The following is a 4,135-nucleotide window of genomic DNA, read 5'->3' on the forward strand; positions in this document are numbered from 1 at the left end:
ATTTTTTAATCAATTTAATTTTTTTTCCACCTAACTTTATTGCTATCACACAGGAGAAAACCATCCCCTGTGTGATAGCAATTGGAGGTGACAGGTTCTCTTTATTAACCCTGTCACCTCCAATACAGGAGTTCTAGCACAGCACTGTGCTGGAACTCCTGTGACAGGAGAGAGAGGAAGAGCACAGCTCTCCCCTCTCACAGTCTACACGGAGCGGCAGGGTTACTTTTGAACCCTGCCGCTCTGCTCACTGCAGTGAGAGACTCGGTGGCGGAGGATGGAACCAGAGGAGAGAGGTAAGTGCAGGGGGGGAGGCTGCACACTGTTTACATGTGAACTCGGCGACATCGCCGAGTTCACATGTAAACGAAAAATCGTCTGCCTCACTCTACATTTAGTCCTGCTTGTGCAAAGCAGGACTGAATGTAGAGAGGGCAACTTCACCACAAGGACAGCGCTGCCGCCCCTCTGCGCCCTGCCGCCCGAGGCCGGGCCTCGGTGGCAAATCCGGGCCTGACAACACGGATGGCGCCGTGTCAGATACAGTCCATAATAGAAGTCACCAACACTCGATGATATGTGCACTTTTTATTAAATTGTCACATGCGTCATACAGCCAATGTTGCCTTATTCTGGGCGACATAGTAACTATGTCGCTAGGTCGCCCGGAAGAAGGGACCCTGCGTGGCCCTGAAATGTTGGCTGTATGGCGCATGTGATTTAATAAAAAGTGCTTTACTTCTTGCACATATCGAGTGCTGGTGACTATTTTAGATTGTAAGCTCTCACGGACAGGGCACTCCTTTACCATATTGTCTTGTAACTGTAATGTCTTCTTTGTATTGTAAAGCGCTGCACAAACTGGTGGTGCTGTATACATCCTGAATAATATTCATAATATATTTAAAAATGCCCTGCTCCAAACCCTTTTGGAAACTCCAAATTGCAGCTAACTACCTTTTCAATATATTGCATGTCTCCCACCTCCCTTGAGACCCCCAGAAATTCTAGCAATTTATTGTCACCCCACTTTCCATTACTACTGTCACTTTCACACCGCCTGTTCCCCCAGGTTTAGACAGCCCTAAAATGTTGAAATGTTACCAATACGGAAGTAGCATATAAACTGATAATGTTGTGGTCCATGGTCCCTGCCAGGCTCTACCTAACACGTTTTTCCAAGGCTGCACAACAGTAGGAGACGTACTACATATATAGCGGACTTGCCCCATAGCTGCAACCTTTTACACATCATTTTCAAGCTCCTGAAATACCTTTTCACCATTTATTTATGCAAAAACTACTGGGCAGCTTTGATACATGATGCCCTTGTGCCTCTGCCTAAGCCTCAAAAATCAACTCATCAAATACTACTTTGCTACCAAATTAGGTTGCCAGAATTGGAAGAAACAATCCATTCTATTTATCGAAGATTTAGCAACAGATCAATACCATACTGATGAATGAGAAACTAATGAGCATATTTGTTAATCATCATATATTCCTGCAAGTCTGGGAAGCAGATAGCGCCAGCGTGTGTGATATCTGTGAAACTAATGATGCATTGTACTGGGTGTTACCTGAGGATGGAGGCAATGCAGCCCCCTATTTTTGAGTAAGAGCTTAACCCTGCTGGATGAACTTGGCTGGCCCAATGAGTCCTGGACTACGCCCTCTGCTCTTTTTCCGGTTTCTTTTTTAATACCCTGTCCTTTTTTATTTTTTCATCTTGGAAAATGTTACACAGGGCCTTCATGAGATCAACAGTAGCTGTTGTCTCCTTCCTTCACCACAACCAGCCTTGACCCTTTCAATATCTAAGGTGACATTTGCACAAGACAGACCTTGTGATTTTCAACCTTTTTCCCAAGTTTTTGTACTCCTGCATAAACCTAATAAAAATATTGAAACCGAAAAAATAAAGAGCCTTAATCTTGTGTTTAAACAGTCTAAAGTCTTGTCTAGTTTTAACAGTTATTTGTTGTACTGTTGCTTAGTTACATAGGTTCTGATGCCGCCTCTGGTAAAGAAATGAGTGATGGATATGAGGGCATACATGGCAGTAAACAGGATGGAAAACCAGCTAAGAAACATCATCGGAGGTCATCGCGCACTCGCTCTCGCCAGGAAAAGACCAATAAGCCTAAACTAACCATTCTTAATGTAAGCTGAGGACCATTTTTTTAGATGAACATTTGTATGCAGATGGCATTACGGTTTGATGTTACATGGGCATTTTCTGCAGGTGTGCAACACTGGAGACAAGATGGTAGAATGCCAGCTAGAAACGCATAACCACAAAATGGTTACCTTTAAATTTGACTTGGATGGCGATGCACCAGAGGAGATTGCTACATACATGGTAAGGCAAGAAAGAGGTGAGGGGGCTGTCAGGCTAATATTCATCCAGCGTTTTGCATTATTTGTGAAACCTTTTGTATGTGGTAGTCTCCAGAGAATATGAATGACTGTTAAAGGGAGCAACTATTGGGGTCTTTTGTGATATGTGCTTTACCTCCTATTAGCAGATTTAATCTCAAACAAAAGAGCCATCTGTGCTGCTCCTAGCAGTTCTTACATTCCAGCTGTTATATACAGTGTACAGGATGCAAATGGAAGCAAAAGGCTTGACTGACTTGCATGAGACTTTTTAGAGGTTTTTGTAATCTTTTAGAGTTGTAAGTAATGCCTTTTTGTCAGGCACGTTGCACATAGAAGTCACATATAGAACAGAGCTCCACGATTGACTAGAACTGCCCATCCAGCCTTGTAGAAAGAGTTGGGGTTTTGCCTCCTGAATATGTACGCAGTGATCACTGGTGCAGAAGCATTGGTGCAAAGCTTTTGGCACACAAAATTTGTCTATATATTTCCCCCATGTGTATTTTGCAAAGATTTTTAGCAAGTATACCTAGCCATGCTCAAATAACAGACCATATTTGTGTAAGGCTGTCATATGGCTGTGCCTAGGGCAGTATAGTATAAAGAGGCTGCATTAAATGGCATTTTTTTTTCTATATGAACACCCTTGGACACTTGTGTGTAAATTACCAGCAGATCTGTGTTGCCTAGAGGAGTGACAGAACCCTATAGGGCAGCTGTAGCCAAACTCCAGCCCTTCAGCTGTGGTGAAACTACAAATCCCATGAATGCATCTCTCTCCGGGAGTCATGTCTGTCACTGAGAGAATCTTGCAATGCCTTATGGGATTTGTAGTTCCACCACCGCTGGAGGGCCGGAGTTTGGCTACCCCTGCTATAGGGCAATGGTATATAGCCAGCTCTTCTTTAATTGGTAGGAGCTTTATATGTAAAGTATTCTACTCTACATATGCAAGCCCTGTTTTTAAAGGTGAACTTCAGGCAGTTATAAAAGAACATACCTTGAATTGATGTATTACCGAACTACCTTTTTATTATGTAAGCACGAGTCTGTTGTAATTACCTGAACAAAAGATCTCAGACTGGGAGAGGGAGAAGCAGCATAAGGGGCCAGTCAATTGGACTGCAGTACCGTTGTTCTAACATTTGATGGGAGGAGTGACTAGCTAATCAGTCTGCTGCTTCTCCTTTTACTAACTAGTCACAGACTGGGGGAGGGACAAGACCTGTGAGTGTACCCTAACTGCAGCAGGGAAAAATCAGGTCTCCTGCCCTGCTAGACAGCCCTGTGCTATGCAAGACAGCTGTGTAAATCTCAAAACTGGCTGGATAGAAATAGAGATTCTTTTGTAGGTATAACATTACCATATATGTATTTCATCTGTTTATATAGAGGTTTGCATGGAATTCTGCCTAAAACATCACTTCTTTAAACGTGTGACATGGTGAGGAATGGAGTCCTTATAAAAGGGTGCATCAATAAAGTGTGCATAGGTCAGCATGAATTCTAAATATAATCCTGTCTGGTTACATCACTAGCAAGAACCTGAGCTCAGTATTACCATCTATGCATGTTCACATCAGTCAAGCGCTTTCTGTCTATTGTATTCCCTCTTTACATTAGCTTTGTCAGCATTCTGATGTCCTTTGGAGTGTCTTACAATGGGCTAATGTGGTTATTTGAAGAAGCCACAATATGAATGACTGAAATTAACATTTCTTTAAAAGAGTCTGTCTTCCCATTAGGATTACTC

At 42.7% G+C, this 4,135-nt stretch overlaps 1 protein-coding gene across 1 annotated transcript in view; it reads left to right on the plus strand.

Annotated features, from left to right (window-relative positions):
- The window catches only part of WNK2 (WNK lysine deficient protein kinase 2), a 162,387-nt gene that overhangs the window by 117,388 nt on the left and 40,864 nt on the right, over positions 1-4,135 (plus strand). The window contains exons 14-15 of the mRNA XM_018567015.1: positions 1,998-2,163; positions 2,246-2,362. Coding sequence (XP_018422517.1) covers positions 1,998-2,163; positions 2,246-2,362 — 283 coding nt within the window. The remainder of the gene's footprint in view (positions 1-1,997; positions 2,164-2,245; positions 2,363-4,135) is intronic.

This window comes from Nanorana parkeri, unplaced genomic scaffold (assembly GCF_000935625.1).
Source record: "Nanorana parkeri isolate BGI_ZX_2015 unplaced genomic scaffold, ASM93562v1 scaffold997, whole genome shotgun sequence".
NCBI lineage: Eukaryota > Metazoa > Chordata > Amphibia > Anura > Dicroglossidae > Nanorana > Nanorana parkeri.